General features: G+C 37.1%; 1 protein-coding gene across 6 annotated transcripts in view; it reads left to right on the forward strand.

The window, feature by feature from the left end:
- LOC117978859 (contactin-associated protein-like 3) overlaps nt 1–26,286 on the forward strand; it is a 239,003-nt gene that overhangs the window by 182,658 nt on the left and 30,059 nt on the right. For 3 of the 6 annotated variants that reach the window (XM_055091859.2, XM_055091860.2, XM_055091856.2), the window contains 6 exons: nt 764–920; nt 9,716–9,843; nt 12,372–12,494; nt 15,042–15,212; nt 16,240–16,458; nt 18,831–19,070. In XM_055091859.2, coding sequence (XP_054947834.1) covers nt 764–920; nt 9,716–9,843; nt 12,372–12,494; nt 15,042–15,212; nt 16,240–16,458; nt 18,831–19,070 — 1,038 coding nt within the window. The remainder of the gene's footprint in view (nt 1–763; nt 921–9,715; nt 9,844–12,371; nt 12,495–15,041; nt 15,213–16,239; nt 16,459–18,830; nt 19,071–26,286) is intronic. The other 3 variants (XM_055091857.2, XM_055091858.2, XM_055091861.2) reach the window with 1 other exon arrangement.

Consider the following 26,286-nt stretch of genomic DNA (forward strand, 5'->3'; position numbering starts at 1 on the left):
CAGTCCATCACCCCAATCTTCACTCCCAACCCCTGGCAGCATCCCTTGTCCTAATATGCAGTTCTATAGATCTGAGTTAGTGTCTGACTCTATCATTTAATCATTGTCAGTGCTGAGAAGGAGGCGCACTCGTCAGAGCTGTAGTTGACCCAGGGCACTTTGTTTCTTCGCATGAGAAATCTCTAACCTCAGAGATGAGAAAAGCCTATCAATGTCATTCCTTAACCTCCAAATAAAGAGTCAGGACATCCAATGCAATAAAAACAAATACCTCCAAAAATTAGTAAGTACTGACAGAGAGTACCATATCTTTCCAAATGTGTAATATACAGGTAGTTAGCAAAAAGATGGGATGAGATAAATCAATGTCTTTGTATAATATTAAACTTTCTCAATGAACATTTCATAATTTCAAATAGATTTTATCTTTAGTGTGCAAATTACTCTGGTATTTATTTTAATGGTGAATTTTTTTGAATGTTATTTCTATAGAAAGTATGTATCACATGCAACTGACTGATTTCTAATAGAAGAAAAATAGATGGAATCATTTAAGCCTAGATATTGAAATATTGGGGGAAAAACATAGGTTAGGCTTAAAGAAACGTTTCAGAGGTAAAATACAAGTGTTTAAGTATAGTTTCATTTTCTCTCTCTCTGCCTCTCACACATACACTTTACACCTGGGAGTAAAGGGAGCTATATGGGGAGGGTGGTAGTGAGGGACAAAGTAGATGTCATCTTTCTTATACTTGTCTTTCAGATGGAACCCCACTGAGCTGGTGGGTTGGAAGAACCAATGAAACACACACTTACTGGGGAGGTTCTCTGCCTGATGCTCAAAAGTGTACTTGTGGATTAAAGGGGAACTGCATTGATTCTCAGTATTACTGCAACTGTGATGCTGGCCGGAATGAATGGTGATTTCCACATGATTTCCCTGCACAAAAATGTGGTTTTTATTCTTTAATTATGCATAGTTAATTAAATGTCAGACAAGCTGGTACAATAAGGTAACTAGATTAAAGTATGTTCAAGCAAGCTGAAATACAAGTTTTGATGAAATATGATCAGTTAATCTAAGGATTAAATTTTATGACCAAAGATTTACTAATTCATTGTGAATACTATATAATGTGTTTTTTATTTTTCGTAAAAGAGAAGCAGCTGTTAAGTTTTCCACTCACTGGAAATTAAATATCATTCTCTGCGAAGTTTAGTTAATTAATTAACGTAGTATTCATGTGGCAATTCAAAAAGCAAATTCCTCCAAATCTTTGCCTTAAATTGATTTGGGATATAATGCTGCATATTCTAGCTTTCTTTTAGAAATTAACATTAACACAAGAAACTCTGAGAGGTCCTGCATAAAAGGACTGTGTTTATTTTGTAGAAGCAACAATTTCCCACACTCATTGAAATCTTCAGTGCAATAGCAAAGCTTCAAGCACCAACTGTTCTGTAGACCATACTTTGAAACAACTAACATAGAATTTCCGGAATTTGAAAATTATTTTGTAAGCTTTCTTTTGAGCAGAAACAATTTTCTCATGTAGATTGCAATGCCTCTTTTTCAGAAGTTCTTTTTGAGGTTATTCTTGAAATGCATATTGGTTTTCTTTTTTTTTATTTGTAATATGTAAATGTTTTCAACCTTTGGGTTCATGTCAGCAACTTAAAAAGCATTGTCATAAAACAACTAGATCATGTAGAGTACGTGCTTTAAAAAAAAACTTAGGCCAGGCACTGTGGCTCATGCCTGTAATCACAGCACTTTGGGAGGCCAAGGCAGGTGGATCACCTGAGGTCAGAAGGTTGAGACCAGCCTGGCCAATGTGGCGAAACCCCGTCTCCACTGAAAATACAAAAATTAGCCGGGTGTGGCTGTGTGTGCCTGTAGTCCCAGCTGCTCAGGAGGGTGAGACAGTAGAATTGCTTAACCCAGGAGGTAGAGGTTGCAGTGAGCCGAGATCGCGCCACTGCACTCCAGCCTGGGCGACAGAGCAAGACCCCACCTCAAAATAATAATAATAATAATAATAATAATTAATAAATAAAAAACGTAATGGTCAATCCAGGTGTCAGTATAATTGATTTGGACATAAAATGGCTAATCTAAGCAGTAATTTGATTCCTAAAAATTGAGTTGTTTGGCCTGCATGGTAGTCCACTTATTTATTTGGCATAAAAAGTCTACTTTGCATCACTTTAAAAAATATTGTGAAGTTGGGAAAACTCACTTGAATCTACTGGAGCTTTCTATAGAATACATACTATACATTTACATGGATATTATTTTTAATCTTCCTCAAGTTCAAAATTACAAAATGATCATACAGATTTATGAGACACTCTTTTTGAATATTTTGATATGCAATCTTAATACAACTTTCTCTTACTTAAAAATGAATGCAGTTTTAGTGCAGTGAGTAACAGGAACAGATCTGATCCATAGTTTCAAATCTGGCCACCAGTAAGTTTCAGGTCTGAAGTAATTTCCCATCAGCTAAAATGGTTTTGTACCATATTTTGTATTATGTACATTTTAAAGTGTCTGGTATGATAATGTGATGATGTGTGTTAGCTTTGGGCTCTAATGAGACAAACAGCGACCTTCAAATCTTTTGACGGACATCTTTAACAATCCTAGAGGTTTTCATTTCCTCCATTCCACAAGGGGCTCCTGCCTGTGAGGGCTCCAGCCCTCCAACTCCTGGCTGTTCAGAAGACCTCCAGCTCATTGGTCTGTCCCCACCCCCATTCTCTACAGGTCAGAAAGGAGAGCATTGGCAGGTTATTACAAGAAAGCCAGAATGGCATATATGCTAGTGGCTTTATAACTTAGTTCGAAGAATGTTAACTGTTTTGTTTTGTTTTTGTTTTGAGACAGAGTCTCTCTCTGTCGCCCAGGCTGGAATGCAGTGGTGCGATCTCAGCTCACTGCAACCTGCGCCTCCCGGATTCAAGCGATTCTCCTGCCTCAGCCTCCCGAGTAACTGGGATTACAGCCGAGTGCCACACCTGGCTAATTTTTGTATTTTTAGTAGAGACTGGGTTTCACTATTGGCCAGCCTGGTCAACTGTTTTTTTGTTACAGAACCTTCTGTTAGTATTAAGTGCATACTTTATTGTAGACTTCACGTATGCTTAGGGCAGTAACCAGAGGAACGTATCACTTGGAGCCACCTGTATTGAGTGACCCTCCCATGAACTGAGTTTGAGGAGGGGAATGGGAGGAACTGAGGTGGGTGCAGGTCCTCTGATACCCTTAGCCATGTCACTTCAGCACCGTCAAGGACTGCACTGGTGTGACAGAAGCCCTGGGCTTTCATTTGGAAAAAAATTTAGGAGAGAAGCAGGTTTTAAAAATTAACTCCCCTCCTACATTCAGAAGGGAGCATTGTGGAGTCATTTGCTTTTTAACCTTATTTTATTTACTTTGCAGCTTCCAGTAGACAGGTCTATCCAACAGTAAGACCACAAGCATTCTGAAATCCTATCCCAACTCTTGTAGATTGTTTTATAAATGTGGGGGTGTGTATGGGGGTGGGGGGGTGGGAAATTACAATTTCTATTTTAATTTTTCAAATAAAATTGATTTTTCAGTTTATAAAAATGGAATTTACCAGTCTCATGAAATGAAAAGATTTATAATTATAATAATTTAGATTAAGGTGTAGACATAAGAACATAAATCTTAGTCTTTATTACTTATTTTCTATTATTGAGGTGTGCCTAGTAAGGTTTTCCTGGTGGAAAGTTTATAATAAAAATAGTATTTGGGAATGAAAGTAAAGTGAAAGCTATTTTAAGTCTCTTCAGGCATATGTCCGTTAATGGGGCAGGCAGTATTGTTAATATAAACCATCGCCATTTTTCCATAAGTTGTCCCTGTAATCCGCAACTCGTCTAAGCGTATTACTTAAAAAAAAGTTTATGATCAGACAGTTCCTCAGGCACAGTAAGAATATTCTATCAAATAACTATAACATGCCAAAGATTTATTATAAAAACAAATATATTTAAAAGGCACTATAATGATTTAAAATATTGAACTATGCTGCAAGTCAATATATGTGTATAAATGTATAGTGGACTATGTTCAAATAGACCAATATATTCTCTAAAATATACATATAACATATAATTCAGCTGTGTGCAAAAATCCACAAGTTGTTTTGCTAATATAATGATGACACATGTAACTGTAATATTATTTTACTTAAGAATTTAAATAGGACTTTTGTGTGATTATCTTAGAGTCTTTAAAAGTAACCACAAATAAAAAGCATAAAATAAGATGGTTTAAATGCATACAAGTGTACACATAATCATAATAAATACGAGTAAACTCTGCTCATTTAAAAAGCAGACATTAGATTTTATCATATTGGATTTTTAAAGAAGCTATAGCTTGTTTACAAAAGATAAAATATAAGCACTCGGTGAAGTTGAAACTAAAAGAATAGAAAATATTTACCGAGTAAATACAAATCAAAAGAAAGCGGATATAGCTGTATTATGTCAGACAAAGATGAAAAGCATTGTTAGGGATAAACTTGAACTCCATCTAATGATGAGATAAACTCACTAGAAAGATCTCACTACACTTGTGTGTATCATCAGATTGTTTAAAATATATAAAGAAGTGGCAGGGCGCCGTGGCTCACGCCTGTAATCCCAGCACTTTGGGAGGCCGAGGCGGGCAGATCACAAGGTCAGAAGATCGAGACCATCCTGGCTAACACAGGTGAAACCCTGTCTCTACTAAAAATACAAAAAATATTAGCCAGGCATGGTGGTGGGCACCTGTAGTCCCAGCTACTCGGGAGGCTGAGGCAGGAGAATGGCATGAACCTGGAAGGCGGAGCTTACAGTGAGCCAAGATCACACCACTGCACTCCAGCCTGGGCGACAGACCAAGACTCTGTCTCAAAAAAAAAAAAAAAAAAATAGTATGTGTGTGTATATATATATATGTGTGTGTGTGTATATATATGTGTGTGTGTATATATATGTGTGTGTATATGTGTGTGTGTGTGTATATATATATATGTGTGTATATATATATATATGTAACAAATATGCAAAGGCAAATTGACACCCAAAACAGTGGAATAATTAACATAACATTTTTGGGAATGAGTAAGTGAAGCAGGTAAGAATATTTTAATATTATAATTAACAAACTTAATATAGCAGCCATACATCGTTTAGTAAGGAAAAATTATTTCTTTATAGAATGTATTATACATTATTGTTGAATAAGTATAAAAAATTTTGTAAATGGATGGAATCTTAACAAATTTTATGGAATTGTCATGATGGAAACTATATTCTTAACTGTAATCAATAATGAATATATAATTTTTAAAAGCTCATGCATGTGTCAGTTAAAGACACAAGAGGAAATAAAATAGATGTAAGTGATAAAAAGTTTGGAAAAGAAACAAACCTGGCAGATATTGTAGATAATATGGTTGCCTACATAGAAAATCCAAAATAATATAAAGAAATATCAGGAAAAATGAGAGTTCAGTAAGTTTGCTGAATTTATGGTCAGTCAGTATTGAGGAATTACTTGAATTTCTATAAAATCGTAAAATAATTACCATTACACACCTAGAAAAATTTTATTTGCAATATTAACAAAAATGTAAAGTTCTGTGGAATAACTGCAGTACTTTTATGGAAAAAATTACAAAACTTATTCAAGAGAATTAAGGACAGCTGAATAAATGGATTGACTCACTACTGTCGTGGATAGTATGACTCAGTATCTTAAAGCAGTAGTTCTCAATCGGGGGTGATTTCGACTCTTGGGACATTTGGCATTGTCTGAAGACATTTTTGTCATCACACAGAGAGGAAGGTTGTTTATATTAGTGTCTATTAATTAGAAATCAGGGTGCTGCTGAGCATCCTACAGTGCACAGGACAGCCCCCCACCATGACAAAAAAAAATTAGCCCAAAATATCAGTAACGCTGCTGTTGAGATACCCTCTTTTAAAGTTGACATTCTCCTCAAATTAGTCTGTAATTTTAACAAAATTCCAAAAAATGCCAAGTGTTTTTACTTGTGTGGATTGCAGCAACCTGGTTTTAAAATTCATATGGAAATTAAGGATGAAAGGATAAGCAAGATAATTTTTAAGATGAAAAATAAAGTGAGGAAACTAGTTCTGTTAGCTGTCAAGACATACTGTATTGCTGTAGTAATTAATGCAGGTTGAACTGGCCAGAAGATAGGCAATTAAACAGAAACTGAGAATCTAGAAATTTTTTAAGTGGGTTAGATGTGGATCATAATGATTTTATTATTGCTGACCTACTACCCCAAAATAATCATTAACAGTTGGGCTGGGCGCGGTGGCTCACACCTGTTATCCCAGCACTTTGCGAGGCCAAGGCGGGCGGATCATGAAGTCAGAAGTTCGAGACCAGCCTGACCAACATGGTGAAACCCCGTCTATACTAAAAATACAAAAATTAGCTGAGCGTAGTGGCGCACGCCTGTAATCCCAGCTACTCTGGAGGCTGAGGCAGGAGAATCGCTTGAATCCTGGGGGTGGAGGTTGCAGTGAGCAGAGATCACACCATTGCACTCCAGCCTGGGCGACAAGAGTGAGACTCTGTCTCAAAAAAAAAAAAAGTTAAAAAGTTGACTCAACATTTCTCCCTTTTAGCTTTCTTTGCAACCTCCCAAACTTATGGCTCTACTTTGCCTTAAATAAAGTTCCCTGGCAAATAATAACTAGTAGCTTTTAGAAGTTTTCACACTTCCTAGGAAAGTACAATTTCCAGAACCGTAGGAATTTCTAATAAATAAAAATTTTAATAAAATATAAAATAAAAGCAAAAAGTCTTTGAAAGTTCTCTTACTGAATTTTTAATACTGCTCCAAGAGATTATGGTACCTATGAAAGCACTATTTCCAAGTGTAGACTATAGTATAAGCTTTAGAAAATAATAGGGAGAAAAGAAAAATGAGATGTCCCTATTAATTAGGAAGTTTTGAGGAAGTCTGATAACTCAAATCCTGAGTTATCTATTTTGATCTCCAAAGGTTGGGAATCTGCCTGTAACAATAAGAAACTGGTGAAAAACACTGGCTATCTTTATGCTCAGAATGAAAACACCAGACTTTCCAAAACAGTGAAAAAACAAGACTTTATTATAGTATCTGCCCTAATTAAACTGAAATGTGGATTTCATTTACACATTCTCAATATTTTGCACAGTCAGTATTGAAAATGGAATGAAACTTGGAGCTCCCGTGAAATAGATCTTTTAAAATACAAGCATCCTCCATAAATAATTAAATTGCATTTTCTCTACTAGACTATCTTGCTAAAATGATGATCACAGAAGTTGAAATGGTAATTTTTAATGGCTACCACATTAATAAAAAATTTCCTAGACCTACCTCATTCAGCAGGAGACATATTTCTAGCTTGTCTACCATCAGTCCACTCTAAAGCTGAATGGTGATGCCTTTAGATAATCCATATTCTGTTCTTTGCATTAAAATGAATAACAGAATCTTAACTAGGTAAAGCAACAGGGTTTTAGTCTGAATTTTAGAAATAAGCTTTCTTTACCATTAAGTGTATTTTTTCAGGGAATAATCTTAAATAATATAGCCATTTTATTTTAGTTTTATATTTTCCAATTTGAAAGTTTGATACCTAAAGTCTTTTATAAAAGAAGTTGATTAATGGGTACAAAAGTCGAGTTAAGTAAAAGAAATTCTAGTATTTGATAGAACTAGAGAAATTATAGTTAACAGTAATTTATTGGATATTTCAAAATAGCCAGAAGAGAATTGTAATGTTCCCACCACAGAGGATAACTGCTCAAAGTGATGGATATCCCAGTTACCCTGATTTGATCATTATGCATTGTATTCTAGTATCAAAATAGCACATGTGCCCCCAGTATGTGTACAACTCTGACATGCCAATTTAATTTTTTTAATTCAGAAAGCCTTATTCTGAAAATACAAAAGCGTTGCAATGATGAAATATCAATTATTGTGATCTTTTGCCACAAATGCATACAAAAGAAGGTTTGAGAACTGGGCAATTTAAAAAATACAGTATTTACTAGATACTGTGGAGTTTCTAACCGTAACTGGACTAAGAGTGTTTTGTCTGTAAATCAGAATATACATGCAGTTGAGACATATATGTAATAAAATATAACCAAAAGTATATAAATATAAGCATTTTATTATATATGCATATATGCAATATTATTGGCCAAATATTTATTACATATACAGTTACATACACATATATAATAAAATACTTTTGCAGCAGAGTAGACAAATGCCTTTATTTTGGCCAGAGACAAAATTAGTGGCATAGCTAAGACCAGGACCCCAGGTTCCCCTAGGGGATCCTCCAGGTCTCTTTGTATTGGACCCAGACGTGTGCATTTATTTTCCCAGTCACATAATTAATAGTCATGGTATTCAATAGGCTGCGTGCTTTCAGAAGGCAGAGACTAAAATATATTTTTTACTCTGTGTCCTCAATTCCCAGGACAATGTCTGTTCGACAAAAGGTGAGCGCTGAGTGTTTGGGGTTTTTTGTTTGTTTTTTGTATTTTTTGAGACAGGGTCTCACTTTGCCACCCAGGCTGGAGTGCAGTGGTGCACACATGGCTCACTACAGCCTCTACCTCCCAGGCTCAAGGGATCCTCCCACCTCAGCCTCCCATGTAGCTGGGACTACAGGTGTGCACCATCACACCCAGCTAATTTTTGTATTTTTTGTAGAGACAGGGCCTCACTATGTTGCCCAGGCTGGTTTCGAACTCCAGAGCTCAAGCAATCTGCCCATCCCAGTCTCCTAAAGTGTTGGGATTACAGGCATGAGCCACTGTGCCCGGCCTGTGTTTGTTGCCTGAACTACTGGGAGCAGTGTTTCACAGACCACTTTCACACTCATTAGTCTATGTATTACTTATAAGGGTGTAGTATGTATTTGGTTTTGAATCTGTGGGATTCATTTTGCATTTACAAAGTTAACAAGGAAAGAAATACCCAGTAATCATAAAAGGACTTTAAAAAATAATGATAAATTAATATTCTGCAAAATGAATATCTAAATCCAGTGTTACTATTTTTATTTGTAATGAATAATCACTTAGATATTATTCTAAGACAGTTTTAGAAGGGAAGTTACCTTCTTGCTTTTTCCCCTTCTCTGTAATCATTTAGATCAGGAATTGGCAAACGGGTCAGGAATTGATAACCTCTTGCTTTGGGTGAAATCCAGACCACTAGTCTATTTTTGCATGGCAGTGAGCTAAGAATGTTTTCTTTACATTTTTAAAAGGTTGAAAAATAAAAAGAATATTTCATGTCATATAAAACTTGTATGAAATTCAGATTTCATATCCATAAATTTTTATTGCAACCCAGCCATGCCTGTGTCTGTGGCTGCTTTCACACTTCGGTGGCAGAGTTAAGTAGTTGCTGTGAGAAGCTGCATGGCCTGCATAGCTTACTGTATGGTCCTTTACACAAAATGTTTGCCCATCCCTGATTTAGATTCATGGTAGTCTCTGTGCTCTCAAAATATTGAAAATGTTAAGTATTCTGTTAAGCTCTATGATGTTGGTTTCAAATTGAGATAAGAGATCAGAGTTAATTTTGCCCGTATGTTAATGAGAATAATTTTGATGGTTTCGGTTGTTGTTCTTTAGGACTAGTGACACAATAGTCCTTTCCCAAAAGGAGCACCTCCCAGTCACTCAGATTGTGATGACAGACGCAGGCCAACCACATTCCGAAGCAGATTATACACTGGGGCCACTGCTCTGCCGCGGAGATAGTAAGTAGTGTCAAGAAAAAGCTTTATTTTCATAATAACTTTTTTTGGTTATAAAGGGGTAGACAAATGCCCTTGTTCTTGCCAGAAAGAGAATAGTGGCAGTACTAGGACTGGGGCGAATATCAGGAAAACACACATACCATAAAGGCACAGTCAGTACTGAAGATCTGTGTTTCCTTACTGAAGCATTAGTTTATAGAAAATGAATCATCTTTGTTTTAACTTATTACTTGCTTGGCTGGATTTATTATCAATTTATTGTATTTTTTCCAGAACAATCATGAGATGAACTATTTTCTGAATGCTAAGGGATATTTATTCATTGCCCTTATACTCTTCAGACAACTATAGTGGTAGGAAATTATTGGACACTCTCTATTTTCTGACCTCTGTACATACTGTTTTACATTACATGGCACCGAATGTGTATTAATCTCTTTCCTGCAGCATTTTCGTTCATGGGTGGCTTTCATGGTCAAGTCCTCGCTCCCCCATCTCAGTGGCACTATAAGCCCAGGGTTCTTAGAGGATCTACCTACTGGGTAGCATGGGAACCACAACTAAGCTAGTAAAAATCTTCTTTCCCTGAGAAAAATTGTAATAGTGTTTCTTACCCACTAGCATCATACATTGCCGTGGAGAAGTCTGAGACTAAATGTATTTTTATTTCCTGTTCTACCTCAATGTGTGGAGGCTACTTCTGAGAGGGGTGGTTCAACAAGGAGCCTGAGCCTCTCTGTACATTCTTGCCGAGTGTGCCAGATGGTGTGGCGTCTCCATACCCTAATACCAAGCAGTTTCTGTAGCCAATCATGTAGGCAGCTAAGTAGTTCAAAGAGAACACAACATCACTATCGATGCGTACTCACTCCCCAGAGAGGGCGGGGACCGGCTTGTCTCCTGCTTGATGAAGGAGTCCCGGACCCTTGTCTGGGGGCTCCTCATCTGAGATGCAAACCTACCCACTGTGTGTGTAGCATCCACCTGGGCCAATGGATTGTGTTGCCCTGTGAAATTTGGAGCTAAGGGGAACCAATGCAAATATTCTGACACTCATGCTGCATGCTGTGCTGTGAGCAATAAAGTTCTTTAACTCTGACCCGGAAATTTTGTGTTTTCTATCAGCATCCATTAATCTGTGGCAAGCTAAATTGTTAGCTTGCAAGTAGGGTGACATCTCAGACTCTTCACAGCTCTTGACAGATACGTTATCCTTCAATTTCAAAAACTTATCCAGAATATGCCTTAGCGTTAATTATTCTGTTAATTTTTTCTAAAATGAAATATGCTTATTTTGACCGAAATATTCTGTTCTCTTTTAAGAAAAAATGGTTTTTATTATGCTTTGAATACTTTGTTTCATTTGTTGGATTCTCTGCATCTAGGACTGTTGACTTGTTTCCTTTGCCCCCCATACATTTTTTCTGTTTCTTCCAATGGCTTTAATCTCTTTGTCCTTCTCCTATGCATTCAATATGATTATTCTAAGCTTTTCCCAATGTCAGTAATTTGTTATCAGCTGTGTTCTCCATTTCCAGATATTTCCGATTTCTCTGTTACCTCTGTGATTTTGTTTGGGTCTTTGATTTTTTTTCCTTAAAAATCATCTTTTCTGTTTATCTCATATTTTAGCTCTTATTTTACTGAATTGGTTTTTATATTATTCCCATAGTGTGAAACTCTTATGAAATTTTTCTTTCCTTGTGTTCTCTCTTAATTTCCTTCCTCCATCCCATTCAGATGGCTCCTTCCTTCCTTCCTCCCTCCCTCTCTCCCTCCTTCTCTCCCTCCCTTCCTCCCTCCCATTCAGTCTGGCTTTTATACTCCTTCCTTCCTTCCTTCCCCACTCCCTCCCTCCCTCTCTTCTTTCTTTCTCTCTCTTTCTTTTCTTTCTTTCTTTCCTGTCTTCTTTTTTTCTTTCTCAGTATGTTTGCACTGTTTCTGTGCTTTTTGAAACATTGTTTATACTTGTAGTGTAAGTCTACACTACAGGTCTGTCTGGCAGGTCTGTCCAGACATTTAATTCATTTATATGGAATGGAGTTGAATTCTTCTCGACATTCATCTCTTCACAATCAGACACATACTTCTTGTCCCTTCTGAACTGCAATAGCAGGACTAGAGTTGGTCATCCTATCAATATTTTTTCCCATAATCTAAGAGCTCAAGGGAGGGATCTGTTGAATTGTATCTGATTTACTGGCCATTCTCTGTGCTGTTTCATCTTCAAGAATTATTAAATGTCCTGTGCCAGGCATCACACTGAAGCATGGAGGGCATATCTGCAGGCTTCAGATGCCTCCCACAGTTCAGTAATAACCCCTGGAAATTTGTAGCTTTTTCCCCTGCCTATTGATACTCTGACATCAAACACTGGTTTCTAGGTACTCTGTACTTCTCAAAAACATTTTCTAGATTATTTTCTCTCTGGAAATTTACCTCAGCCCTTCATTTCTCTCCAAATGTGGCTGTATTTGTGAGACTCTTCAGGATATGTCATTCACCTTCAGTTTATATCCTACTTTCAGCAAGAATTCTGAAAGTATGGAGAAGAGAAAGTGTGATATTTGAAATATTCCCTTCTCTTTTTGGGAGACTGAGATGGGAGGATGGCTTGAGCCTAGGAGTTCAACACAAGCCCGGACAAGATGGTAAGACCCTGTCTCTTACAAAAAAACTAAAAATTAGCTGGGCATGGTGGCCTGTAGTCCCAGCAACTAGGAAGGCTTAGGTGAGATGATCTCTTGAGCCCAGGAATGTGAGGTGGCAGTGAACTATGATCATGCCACTGCACTCCAGCCTGGGTGACAAAGTGAGACCTCATCTCTAAAATAAATAAATAAATTGATTAATGAAGAAAGAAAGAAAAATAAAATATTCTCTTCTGTAAAACTTGTAGCTTCCTCTTCGTTTCTCTTTTCCTTTCCTTATCTTCATCTCTGTTTTCTTTAACATAACACTTATTGATTCTTTTCCCTTCTTTTGGGGCAGCTGGGACTAGGGGATCTGCAGGGATAGGGTCAAGGAATGACCACTGGGTTAGAAGTTTGGTTCCACACTGGGGAATGAGCAAATATGTAAATACAGTGAGGAGAGTAGGAGTGACCTCACTGAGGAAAGAGTTATACATGTGGGAAGGAGGAAGACTGTAATGAACCCTGTGGTGCTGGGTTAAAAACGGAGGTATCCACATGAACTCATGGATTTTAATATACATAATAGATAACTGTAGAATACACATAGAAGAGAGAGACTGTGTGTGTGTATGTGTGTGTGAGAGAGAGAGAGAGATACAAATACACATATTTCCTAGCTGACTACTGAGAGGGCTAGAAGCAATGACACCCTAGTAAATAGCCTGCAGATCTGGGCTTCTAAACACCATTTTCTGTCATTCTCTGCTAAAAAAGAAACCACGACTCCTTGAAGAAATGGCTGATTCCAGAAATGTGGCAGAGAAAATTTAAGATGAGCCTGGATCATTTTGTTATGACAAAGGGGAAAAAAAAAGCTGAAAAAGGCATGGGTGTCAGCTTAAAGGAGCTGCCACATTTGAGACAACTTAAGCATCAAAATAAGTTATAGAGTATAAACCATTGAATAGAATACAAATTCAAGAGTGACGTGAATAAACAAATGGATAAATACACAAATAAATTAGTAAAAGATCAAGAGAAAAGCTATTTCTTGGCTTGTTTGTTTGTTTTTGAGATGGAGTCTCGCTCTGTTGCGCAGGCTGGAGTGCAGTGGCACGATCTCGGCTCACTGCAAGCTCCGCCTCCCGGGTTCACGCCATTCTCCTGACTCAGCCTCCCGACTAGCTGGGACTACAGGCACCCACCACCATGCCTGGCTAATTTTTTGTATTTTTAGTAGAGACGGGGTTTCACCGTGTTAGCCAGGATGGTCTGGATCTCCTGACCTCATGATCCGTCCGCCTTGGCCTCCCAAAGTGCTGGAATTACAGGCGTGAGCCACTGCGCCTAGCCGAGAAAAGCTATTTCTAACGGAGGCATGTCAACCAATTAATGTGGAAGGAATGACAGAGCTTAGAAAATCACCATTGGCAGCCATCAGAATAAAAATTCAATCAGGAGCCATCAATATATTGTAAAACCATTGGATGAAAAAATTTTAAACTGGGTAAAGTTGTGTTTCTGTAACCTTAAAGTGTCAAAAATACATGAATTACAAAGAGAAAAATAATAACTTCATGTTGGAGAAACTGGACAAATGCCACTTTACAAGGCAGTTGAAACTAACAGGACCAGTGATGGGCTGATCAGCATTGCTGCCTGCTGCTGCGACACACTGAGGAGAACACAGCAGCCCTTCTGTGGTATTTTTGACAAAAATGCACAACATGAATCCAATCATGAGTATGTCAGACAAATCCAAGTTGAGGAACATTCTGCAAGTCAACTGAAAAATACCAAAAAGTCAAAAGTACACAAAAGATAAGAAAAGACTCACACACTGTACTAGAATAAAGGACACTAAAGAGGCCTGAGTAATACATGTGATGTGCAGTCCTGTGATGGGTTTTGGACAGAAGGGAACAAATAAGCTTCTTCTTGTTCTTGATTGTTCTTGCCATGAAAGGAATTAAGACTGTGTGTGTGTGTGTGTGTGTGTGTGTGTGTGTGTGCAGGAAGGAAAGCAAGAGTCTGTGTTCTGGCTTCTGGAGTCATTTATCCAACTACCTCCTTCAAATCTCCACTTGGATGCCTAATAGATATCTCAAATGAAACATGTCCCAAACTGAGCCGCTGCTCGAACCTGCTTCTTTAGAATTATTTCCCCTCCCAGTTAGACCAAAAACCCCAAAGTCACCTCAGACTCCACCCTTCTTCTCACATCTTACCGAGTTCTTCAGTAAGTTCTGTTGGTCGTACCTTTGAGGTGATTCTGAACTTGACCCTGTCTCTACTGTGTTGCTGCGCGATCCCGACTGGTCTCATTGCTTTTGCTTCGCTTTTGTTTGGCCTTCTCTGAACACAGAATTCCAATCCTCAACGTAATCACCATTTAGCTCTTGATGTCATCAGTATATGACATGGATGCTCAGAACCCCCAGTGAAAGCTCATATACATTCTATTAATGTATTTAGCAGTCATAATCCTGTAAGTATCAAATGTAGCTGTTATTTTTGTTTCATGACTTTTTTTCCTTTTGTCGTTTTCTCTATTGTAAACAGAGTCATTTTGGAATTCAGCTTCCTTCAACACTGAGACTTCATACCTTCATTTCCCTGCTTTCCACGGAGAACTCACTGCTGACGTGTGCTTCTTTTTTAAGACCACAGTTTCCTCCGGGGTGTTTATGGAGAACCTGGGGATCACAGACTTCATCAGGATTGAGCTGCGGGGTAAGCTGGCCACTCTGGACAAGTCACAGGGTACCCATTATTTAGCAATAAAAGCTTTAACTCAACAAAATGTTAGTATTTCATTCTTACTTTGTGATTCTATTTCATTATAAAACACTAAACTTCTATGATTTTAGGTAATTTTTTGTTTTTGAGAGAGGGAGAGAGGATTTTGCTGTGTCACTCATGCTGGAGTGCAGTGGCATTATCTTGGCTCACTGCAACCTCAGCCTCCTGGGTTCAAGCAATTCTCCTGCCTCAGTCTCCTGAGTAGCTGGGACTATAGGCACGCACCACCATGCCCAGCTAATTTTTGTATTTTTGGTAGAGGTGGGGTTTTGCCATGTTGACCAGGCTGGTCTTCAACTCCTGGCCTCAAGTGATCCGCCTGCCTCGGGTTCCCAAAGTGCTGGGATTACAGGTGTGAACTGCCACAGCTAGCCAGTAATCATTTTTAAGAGAAAATAAAACAATGAAGCATGAAGCACGTAATAATCCATTAAAATGTCATGCCTTCCCTAGAGTACAGAACAGCAGAGCCAGAGCTTTAAACCAAACTCATCACATTGTTTACTGAATTCCAAAAATATTTGACCAGACATATTGTTTTTTATGTACCCAAAGCTTAATTTATGACTGTCAAAATTTACATTCAGTGTTTATAGAATTAGATGAGACTTTGAGTCGTTTGTAAATAAAATTACTGAAACCTCAAAAACAAATACTATTTGGTATTCTAGCTATGGGTACATAGCTATGGGTAGTCCAGCTATGGGTACATATCTCTACTATTTAGGACTTAACAAGGTTGAATTGTGAACTCTGAGGATAAATATGTTAAAATCCGTTCTGTTTTCCTCCAGGATGCAGATTTATTCTGCCCCCACCCCAACTCACAGTCTCGTTTTTCTGCATCGCCGTCATTATCTCCTTCCATCCTGAGCATGCCTTCATGTTTTCCTGTGTCTGCACAAGACTCAATTTTCTGTGAATTTGCTTGAGCAATATTCATATCTAATATTTCTAGCTCCCACAGAAGTGACCTTTTCCTTTGATGTGGGGAATGGACCTTGTGAGGTCACGGTGCAGTCACCCACTCCCTTTAATGACAATCAGTGGCACCACGTGAGGGCAGAGAGAAATGTTAAAGGAGCGTCTCTTCAAGTTGATCAGCTTCCTCAGAAGATGCAGCCTGCCCCTGCTGATGGGCACGTTCGTTTACAGCTCAACAGCCAGCTCTTCATTGGTGAGTGCTGGTGGTTTATAACTGAATTTAGTGTGAGTCCAGAGAGGGACCAAAAGAAAATAAGAACTGTGATGTATTGAGAGCAACAGTTGCCAACAGCTACTGCTTATTGGTACTATTTGCTGATAACCTGGTAGGTTCCAGGAGCTTGCTGTGTGCTTCTTATTTGACATTTCTTTTGTTTGTTTGTTTGTTTTTGTTTTTGTTTTTGTTTTCAGACAGAGTCTCACTGTGTCGCCCAGGCTGGAGTGCAGTGGTGCAATCTCAGCCCACTGAAACCTCCACCTGCCGGGTTCAAGCGATTCTCCTGCCTCAGCCTCCTGAGTAGCTGGAATTACAGGTGCAGGTGCCACCACGCCTGGCTAATTTTTGTATTTTTAATAGAGACACGGTTTTACCATGTTGGCCAGGATGGTCGTGATCTCTTGACCTGATGATCCACCCACCTCAGCCTCTCAAAGTGCTGGGATTACAGGCGCGAGCCACCGGGCCCTGCAGTATCTCAGTGTTTAGGTATCAATGTTTAGGTATTGTCATCTGTTTACAGATGAGATAGCCAAGCCTCAGAGAGGTGGAGTAACCAGCTAATGAGAGGGATCCCAGGATAGCCGACCCCCAAACTTGAACCATTCACATTGCAGAGGATTGGCATATGTGACAGCTATATTTTATCGACACTATTAGTGAGATCATTAGACATTTTTATCCATTCCTTCAGTTTCACTTCTCGGTGGAGTTAGAGAGCTTGTAATTGGGACAGAAGTCCTCCAGGGTCCACTCAAAACCAGATCGCAGGATACCCGCTGATTGGAAGCAGCACTGCGCACCTCCCCCGCGGCCAGGCTTCCAGGAGCCCACTCCCGGTTTTCCTCGCTGCTGTTCTCACTTCTGGGGCTCTCTCATCACAGGCTCCTTGTTTATAACCCGGTCTGGCTCATCTGTTCTTGCACTCCATTTATTTAAAGGTGATAGCTCTGGAAGTCTTTCCTTTAGTTTGCTTACTTACTGTTTTATCACTGTTGTTTATTTTTCCCCTTGGGAAAAATATATTTTGCTATATTGCTTTTGAAACTATTCTAACTTAGGAGCTACACAGATTAAAGCTCTCACTTGTTCATTTCTTAAGTGTTTTAAAGCGAATAAGGATGCAATCTAATTAAAACTGGACTAAATCACAAATTATCATCCAACCTAATTTACAGGGGAGGGTAGATACAACTTCCAGGTACTAAATGTTACACATGAACCCACGTATGTATGTGGATGTGGATGGGGTGTTATACCATGACTTCCTAAAACCTAGCTTCAGGCGTGGTTAGCTCTTCTATTAAGGTGCAGTGAGGCTTTTTCAAAGGACATGAAACCATCAAACTACTGGAAAGGAGGACTACACGGAGGGGTCAAACCAAGAACTTGATTTTCTCACTTGTAATCTTGGAGATTATTTAAGGGAATGCCTAGAAACACAATTAGCATAAAATTCACCTAGAATCAGCACTCATTGCGGTGGATGAAGCACTGGCTTCAGAATCACCCACAAAGCTGATTGATAGTTCAGATTTGGGGCCCCCACCTTAGGCCCACCGAATTGGAATCTCTGGGAGGAGGCTAAAAACTGCATTTTCCAGAAACTCTAGGTAATTTCCATGCTCCTAACATTGAGAATTGTCGCCTTCATAATGGTGTTTGTCACTACACAGGTGTTGTAAACCTCTCTAAATGGTTTCTTCAGCATTCAAGTTTGACATGACAAAATGTGCATGCATGCAGTATTCAATTACTGTTTAGCACTGTACCCTCTGAGAGGAGGAGATCCTGGGGTATGGTGTCACCCCTTCCAACTTCCCCTCCTTTGCTTCTCCATTTCCTTTCACACTTTATTTTTAGAGTCCATCCAAGTAAGAAATTTATCCATATATATTTTTATTATTGTGAAAAATTTGGAAGTTCATACCTAACCATTATAATGCACATTCTTATTCATAAAGAAATTAAAATAATGTTTGATGAATGCACATTCTTATTCCTAAACAAAGTAAAATAGTGTTTGATGTGGTTTATATTATGTATTTTGTTCTTTGTAAAGGAACTAAAGTGAAATTCTTTCTTACCTGAAGTTAAGGAAATGTTTTTAGAAGGACTATTTGCCAGACTCACCATGTTTGAAAGTTATGTAAATAAATGTTTTATTCAATGTCATTTAAAGCTTCATATCTCATAACAGTTATATTTTCAAAATTGTATATGTTCACAAAATTTTTTGAAACATCGTGATTATTGCCACTCTCCATAAGGCCTGAGTTTGACATGGACATAAAATCCTGAATAAAATACCAAGGAACACATTTCTATTTGCAGTGTTTCCGTTGTAGGTGGAACGGCCACCAGACAGAGAGGCTTTCTAGGATGCATTCGGTCTCTGCAGTTGAACGGGGTGGCCCTGGATCTGGAAGAAAGAGCCACAGTGACGCCAGGAGTGGAGCCAGGGTGTGCAGGACACTGCAGCACCTATGGACACTTGTGTCGCAATGGAGGGAGATGCAGAGAGAAACGCAGGGGGGTCTCCTGTGACTGTGCCTTCTCAGCCTATGATGGGCCGTTCTGCTCCAATGGTAAGTGTGACCAAGGAGCAGGTTATAGGGAAAGTACTTGAAACTTAAATAATATGAAGAATGCTTCTGGCATTTGATATTATAAAGAGAGGATAAGATTGAATTATTTGAAATGGAATAATTTCTGTACCAAATTCTTCTATTGAATTTAGAAGGGATATGACTGTTTTTGAAAACTTAAGGCTATCAGTCCTCTCTGGGTTTCTTATTTAGAAGATCTCTGGGTTACCCCAGCATCTGTTCAATGCTAATCCTCTTGAAATAATTTGGTTTTCAAAACTCTGTCCTTGTACTGTTCTAATTTTAACATCAGTAAAGCATCATTCTTATTTTTGTTTTTAATTTTTAGAGACAACGTATTGCTATTCAAGCCTCTCTGTTGCCCAGGCCAGACTTGAACTCCTAGGCCTGAGCAATCGTCTTACCCATTGTCCCTTGTGACAGTGACTTTAAGTGATTCAAAAGGCCTTTATAGAAATGTCTTTTCTTATGAAACAAGCATACTAACTAGAAGGGGAAAAGAATATTTAAATATTGACAGTCATTAACAGGATCACTCAAACACTGTGCTCTATGATGTTTGACTCTTCTTAGAGGAGTGCAGTGGGGTATCACACAGCTTCTGCTCAGGTACAATCATGTTTTCAAAAGAAAAGGGCTGGGCGTGGTGGCTCATGCCTGTAATCCCAGTACTTTGGGAGGCTAAGGCAGGCGGATCACGAGGTCAGGAATTCAAGACCAGCCTGGCCAACATGGTGAAACCTCATCTTTACTAAAAATACAAAAATTAGCCGGGCATCCCAGCTACTCGGGAGGCTGAGGCAGGAGAATTACTTGAACCTGGGAGGCAGAGGTTGCAGTGAGTCGAGATCGCACCACTGCACTCACTCCTGGGCGACAGAGTGAGACTCCGTCTTGGGGAAAAAAAAAAAGAAAAGGAAAAAGGGACTGATTTTAGTATTAAGTACTCTGTACTGACTTATTTAATATATTTATAATACTTTTATGAAACCTCTTACAATATTGAATCATCAGAGCTAAAATGTAATTGTGTGTTTAAGTGTCTCTGGGCTGTTACACTTACGATTTTTAGCAGCAAAACAGGCTTTAATCACTATAAATTGTGTGACTTTCAAAAGAATTTTGAGGATTCATTATGTAGAAGTCATTTAAATTTTCAAAAGGTCTTGCATATGTCTTTTATTAGTCCTGAAGATCTCTGTGCTCACAAATCTCATAGCTCTGGTGCAAATACAGAGCCCTTTTTATATCTCAAGCCAACATCAGGAGTAACCACTCCTTCATGAGCACAAGTGCTGATTTCTAAATCATTCCCAATCCACATTTGCTAAGTGCAATTTGAATGTTATTTTATAACCCCAAATTTTCTTAAGGATAGACATTATATGGTAAGTAAATGGAAAATGGTCCTCCAGTGGCTGGGGCATATGTTATAGTTAGATTACCTAATCTAATAAGAATGATCTGGATTTTCAGTAAATTCTTTATATTTTATGGAAATGGAAAGAGTGGAGTAGTATTCCAAGACAGTGATCATCACCCAACATTTTCTTTTTATTTACAGATATATTTGGGGTGTGTGTGTATGTGTATGTGTGTACTAAACACATTTTTGGAATTAACTTGATATAAAATTAAAATATCAACCTTTCATAAAGTGTTTTAAGAGAAGCTGAAAGCCCTTCAACTTTTCTCTCTCAGAATACTGTAGATACCACTTTGGATTAGCCTTTCTATCCTGACAGTAAATTTGAGAAACATCTTTGGCATAAAAGAACATTTCTAAATTCTGACCTTGAAGGAGGGTTGGTCTTCAAATCACCTTTTCTCTAGTTACTTCAGGAGCTCTGTTTCATGCTTCCTACAAAGCAAATCGATTTTTAAAGAGGAGGTAACATTCAAATAAAAAACCTGGTACTCTGGCATTTCCAGGCTGGCCACATAAGGAGCTCTGTAAACCCTCTCTCATACGAAACAGGCATAACTAGTAAAAATTATTATTTTAAAAAACAACTATTGAAAGTCTTTAGAAAATGTCCTAAGGAAATACATCAAATGAAGAAACATTTATTAATCAGTAATAACAGTGAGAGTTTGAGGCATTTAAGCCAAGACCCTCTCCCTGCACCTCCCCATCCCTAGCTCAGTATGACGGAAGCTCCACTCTATATGGATATAGCCAAGAAACCAAAGGTTTCCTCTCTACCCAGGTCCTACTACAGAGATACTGCATTACCCCAAGATTGGGTGCCAGCATTTCTTGTCATCCCCAGTTTTGTAGGACAGAAGCTCTGTCCATGCAGAAACAGCTGAGAAGTCTGGGGTTTCCTTCCTACACCAACTCCTCATTCCAGGACATAAGGTCTTCAGGTGTGGTAGCTGGAAAATCCTGAGTCCCAATTGCCCTCACTCCAGCTTACTTGTAAGGAACAGTTTCTCCACCAGGAGAGGCAAGGCAAGAAGTTACCTTTTCCGCCCTGTGCCCTACTTGTAAGCAGAGGTTTTACTACAAAGGAGCAGGCCACTCACTCTCCACAGCTTCAGAGCAGTGAGGCACATTTAACCAAGAGGTAGAGGGAGGCCATGAAAATACACAGCTTGGTAGCCCTCCCCAAGGGAACTGATTTCTATTTGGAACAGAGCATGGATAAGTTTAAGCTAGTGGTATGAAGATATTGGCAGTAAGCAATTAAGAGAATGTTGATAACTCCAAGAGAGTAATGAGTTAAGCCAGGGAAGTTTAACAGAGAAAAGAAAAAAGAATCAGCAAACTTGAAGCAAGATCAGTAGAGATTATGTATCCTGAAGAATACAGAGAAATAATAATGAAAAAAATAAACAGATCATCAGAGAAATATCAGACATAACTAAGCACACCAACATATACGTAATTGAAAATACCAGGAGAGAGAGAAAGGATCAGAAAAAAATATTTGAAAAATAATGGTTGAAAACATCCCCAAATTAATAAAAATCATTAATCTAAGATACAGAAGCTCAGTGAAATACAGATGACACAAAGAAGTTTATATCCAGACACATCTTATTAAAAACTTTGAAAGCCAAAGTCAAGAAGGAAATTTTAAAAGCAGTAAGAGAAAAATCACATATACAAGGAAACGCCAGGATCAACAGCTAACTTCTAATCTGAAAGAATGGAGGCCAAAGGACAGTGAGATAACATATTCAAAGAGATGAAAGAAAACCATTGTCATGAAGAAACTTACACCCAGCACAACCATCTTTCTGTTCAGTAGCACAGGATGACTATAGTTAACAATAATTTATTGTATATTTCAAAATAACTAGAAGAGTGGAACTGGAATGTTCCTAACAAAAAGAAATGATAAATGTTTAAAGGTGATGGATATCTCAGTTACCCTGATTTGATCATTACACATTGTTTGGTTGTATCAAAATATTACCTCTACCCCATAAATACATACAACTATTAGGTATTCATAAAAACTAAAAATTATAAAAGATAGTAAATGTATCCCTACTTACAAAAAGCAGAGAATTCACTGCTATTAGCCTGCATTAGAGGAAATAACAAAGAACGTTCCTTCAGGTTGAAGGGATATAACCCAGACAATAATCTGAATCTACACACAAAAAACAAATAGCACCAATAAAAGTAAGTGTGCAGGTAATTATAAAAGAAAGTATAATGTCATATTTCTTACCCTTTTCAGTGCTTAACTATTTTAAAAAGCAATGTATAAAACTATAATAGAGAATATACAAATACATAATGTATATATTTTCATTGTTGGGCCTATAGAAATATATTACAAAAAAACAGCACAGAGGAGACAGATGGCAGCAAGGCTGTACTGAAATAAGGAATAACACCAAATGGTAACATGAGTCAGAGGAACAAAGAAAGAGAACTAGAAATGGTAAATAAGAGAGTTTATAGACAAAGTCTATAAATATTTATTTGATCTTTTTTCTTTTCTCAGATTTTTTAAAAAGAGAACAAATTATATAAAATAATAATGGGTTGGGTATGCATAAAAATAGTTCCAAAAGAGAAGAAATAGAGCTATGTAGAAATAACTTTTCTAAATCTCACTTGTATTAAGTTAGTGTAAACCTGAAGCAGATTATTGATAAGATATATATAATGCAAGCTTAGAGCAATCACTAAAGAAAATAAAACATTGTCATGAAGTATATTAAAAGGCCTATATACCAAAACCTAGTAGGATTTATCCCAGGATTTCAGGAGTGGTTCAACAAATGAAAATCAGTCAACATATTACACAAGATTAATAGAATGAGAGGGGAAAAAAAACATGATTATCTTAATTGTTGCTGAAAAAAAAGAACATTTAACAAACTCCAGTAACCTTTCATGATTGAAAAACAAAAACACTCAATAAACTAGGAATAGAAGGGAACTTTCTCAATATGATAAAGGCCATATATGAAAAACCTGCAACTAACATCATACTCAATGGTGAAAGCTTCTTCCGTAAAATAAGAAACACAACAAGTATGCCCAGTTTTACCACCTCTATTTATCATAATACTGGAAGTTCCAGCTAAAGTCATTAAGCAAGAAGAAGAAATAAAAGGCATCCAAATTTCAATAGAAGGGCTATCTCTCTCTCAGATTACCTTATCTTATATGTAGAAAACTCTTCAGAAAATAAAAGCTGTTAAGAGAAAATAAATAAATTCAGCAAAGTTGCAGGATACAAAATTAACACCAAAAATTTTGTTGTATTTCTCTACACTAGCAATGAAAAATCTGAAAGTGAGATTAAGGAAACAATTCCATTTGCAATATCATCAAAAAGAATAAAAAACTTAGAAATAAACTTAACCGAGAAAGTGAAAGACTTAGACATTGAAAACTATAAAACGTTGTTGAAAGAGATTAAAGAAAGAACTAAATAGATGGAAAGACATTCCATATTCATGAATTGGAAGACTTGAGATTATTAAAATGACAATACAACCCCAGCAGATTCAATCTAATTCTTATCAGAATCCCCAAAGCACTTTTTATACAAATGAAAAAGCCCCTATCAATATTTAAATAAAATTTGAAAAAGCCCAGAATAAGCAAAACAATTTTACAAAAGAACAAAGTTGGAGGATTCACCCTTCTTGACTTCAAAACTTACTATAAACTACATTATTCAAAACAATGTGGCACTGAATGAGGATAAACCTATAAATCAATGGAATAGAGCTGAGAGGCCAGAAATAAACCTGCATACATACAGTCAATTGATGTTTAACATAGTCTTTGTCAAGATCATTCAGTAGGGAAGTAACAGTCTATTCAACATAAAGGTAGGAAAAGTGGATGTTCACATTCAAAGATTGAAGTTAGACCCTTACCAAAATTAACTCAAAATGAATCAAAGTTTTAAATCTAAAAGCTAAAACTATAAAATTTTTAGAAGATGTATAGGCAGATCTTCATGATCTTGGATTTGGCAGTGGTTTTTTAAAAATCACCCCAAAAGCGCGGGCAACAACAACAACAAAAATAGATTATTTGGACTTTATAAAAATTAACAACTTCTGTGTATCAAAGAACACTATCAAGAGAGTAAAAAGACAATCCACAGAATGTGATAAAATATTTGCAAATTATGTATCTGATGGAGGTTCACTATCTAGAATATGTTAATAATTTCCACAACTTAACAACAAAAAGTCTAATTGGACAAAGGACTTGATGAGACATTTCTCCAAAAAGATATACAAAGAGTCAATAATCACATGGAAAGATGATACTCAACATCATTAGTTATTAAAGAAATGCAAACGAAAAGTATAATGAGCTGCCTCTTCAAACCTACTAGATTGACTATAAAAATAAATAAATAAATAAATAAAAACAGAAAATAACAAATTTTGGCAAGAACCTAGAGAAATTGGAACTCTCTTTTGTTACTGGTGGGAAAGTAAATGCCACAGCCACTGTAGAAATTGATTTAGAGTTAACTCAAAATAGTTAAACATAGAATTACCTTTGAACCCAGCAATTCCACTTCTACATATATAACCAAAACAATTGAAAACAAGAACTCAAGCAGATACTTGTATACAAATGTTCATAGTAGCACTAATCACAATAGTGGAAATAATACAAGTGTCCGTCAACACATGAATTGATTAAAAAATGTAGTGTATACATATAATGGTATATTGTTCAGCCATTAAAAGGAATGAGGTTCTGATACATGATACAACATTAATTAACATAGAAGACATTATGCTAAGTGAAATAAGCCAGACCCAAGAGGGCAGATATTATATAACTCCATGTTTACTAGATATCAATAGACAAATTTGTAGAGACAAAGTAGATTCAAGGATACCAGCAGCTGAGATGAGGGGGCAATGGAGAGTTATTGCTTAATGAATACAGTTTAATTTTGGGATGATGAAAAATTTTGGATATCAAAAGAGGTGATAATTGCACAACATTGTGAATTTAATTAATGCTACTGAATTTCATATTTCAAATGGTTAAGTGGCAAATTATATATTATATATATTTTACCCCAAAGTATAGTGAAATCAAGAAAGAAATTAAAATGTTACACTCCAAAATATCCACCAACACAAAATAATAAGTCAGAAGGAAAGTGAAAAGAAAACAAATGAAACACATAGAAAAAGAAAAAGAAAATGGCAGATGTAAATCTAACTGTATCAATAATAATATTAAATGTTCATCGATTGAGCAATCCAATCAAAAGACAAATATTGTCATAATGGATAACAAAAGAAATCTTAACTATATGCTGTCTAAGGACATACAATTTAGATTGAAAGGGGTAATTTAGTTGAAAATAAAAGAAGGGAAAACATGTACCATGCAAAGAGTAACCCTAGAGAGCCAAAGGGACTATACTAATACCAGAAAAAATAAACTCTAAAACAAAAGGTGCTACTAGAAATAGGGAAACTTCTATAATGATAAAAAGTTAATTCTCTCAAAAAGATATAACAATTACAAACTTATATGCAGTTAATAATATAGCCCCAAATTGCATAAAGAATACCTGACAGAACTGAAAAGAGAAATAGAAAAACCAGGAATAAAACCTGGAGGAGTCAATACTTCACTTTCAATAAAGGATAGAATAATTACTCAGAAGATTACCAAGAAAATAGAGTTGAAAAAAATAAAAACGCAATCATTCTAACACACATCTGTAGA

Source organism: Pan paniscus, chromosome 11, assembly GCF_029289425.2.
Source record: "Pan paniscus chromosome 11, NHGRI_mPanPan1-v2.0_pri, whole genome shotgun sequence".
Classification (NCBI taxonomy): Eukaryota; Metazoa; Chordata; class Mammalia; order Primates; family Hominidae; genus Pan; species Pan paniscus.